This window comes from Nannospalax galili, unplaced genomic scaffold (genome assembly GCF_000622305.1).
Source record: "Nannospalax galili isolate Female #2095 unplaced genomic scaffold, S.galili_v1.0 C47581021, whole genome shotgun sequence".
NCBI lineage: Eukaryota > Metazoa > Chordata > Mammalia > Rodentia > Spalacidae > Nannospalax > Nannospalax galili.
In genome coordinates, this window is record NW_008448422.1 from 1 (window position 1) to 524 (window position 524).

General features: G+C 49.8%; 1 protein-coding gene across 1 annotated transcript; it reads left to right on the plus strand.

The window, feature by feature from the left end:
* Positions 1-5: 5 nt before the first annotated feature.
* Positions 6-518, plus strand: LOC108490364 (olfactory receptor 10A5-like; the record flags this gene model as incomplete). The annotated part of the gene is made up of 1 exon (XM_017796435.1): positions 6-518. A coding segment is annotated over one exon (513 nt), but the record flags the coding sequence as incomplete, so codon positions are not given.
* Between the last annotated feature and the right edge of the window lie 6 nt (positions 519-524).

The window sequence follows — 524 nt, forward strand, 5'->3', positions numbered from 1 at the left end:
GTGCCAAGCTGGCTGCTGCCTCCTGGTTTCCAGGATTGCCTGTGGCCACTGTGCAGACCACGTGGCTCTTCAGCTTTCCATTCTGTGCCAGCAACAAGGTGAACCACTTCTTCTGTGACAGTCCACCTGTGCTGAGGCTGGTCTGTGCAGACACAGCACGGTTTGAGATCTACGCCATTGTTGGGACCATTCTGGTTGTCATGCTGCCCTGCCTGCTGATCTTGTGTTCCTACACACACATTGCCGCTGCCATCCTCAAGATCCCATCAGCTAAAGGGAAGCATAAAGCCTTCTCCACCTGCTCCTCACATCTCCTTGTTGTCTCTCTCTTCTACGTGTCCTCAAGTCTCACCTACTTTCGACCTAAATCAAATAATTCTCCTGAAAGCAAGAAACTGTTATCATTATCCTACACTGTTGTGACTCCCATGTTGAACCCCATCATTTATAGCCTGAGAAATAATGAGGTGAAGAATGCCCTCATCCGGACCTTTCACAAGGCCCTCAGCCTCAGAAACTGTATC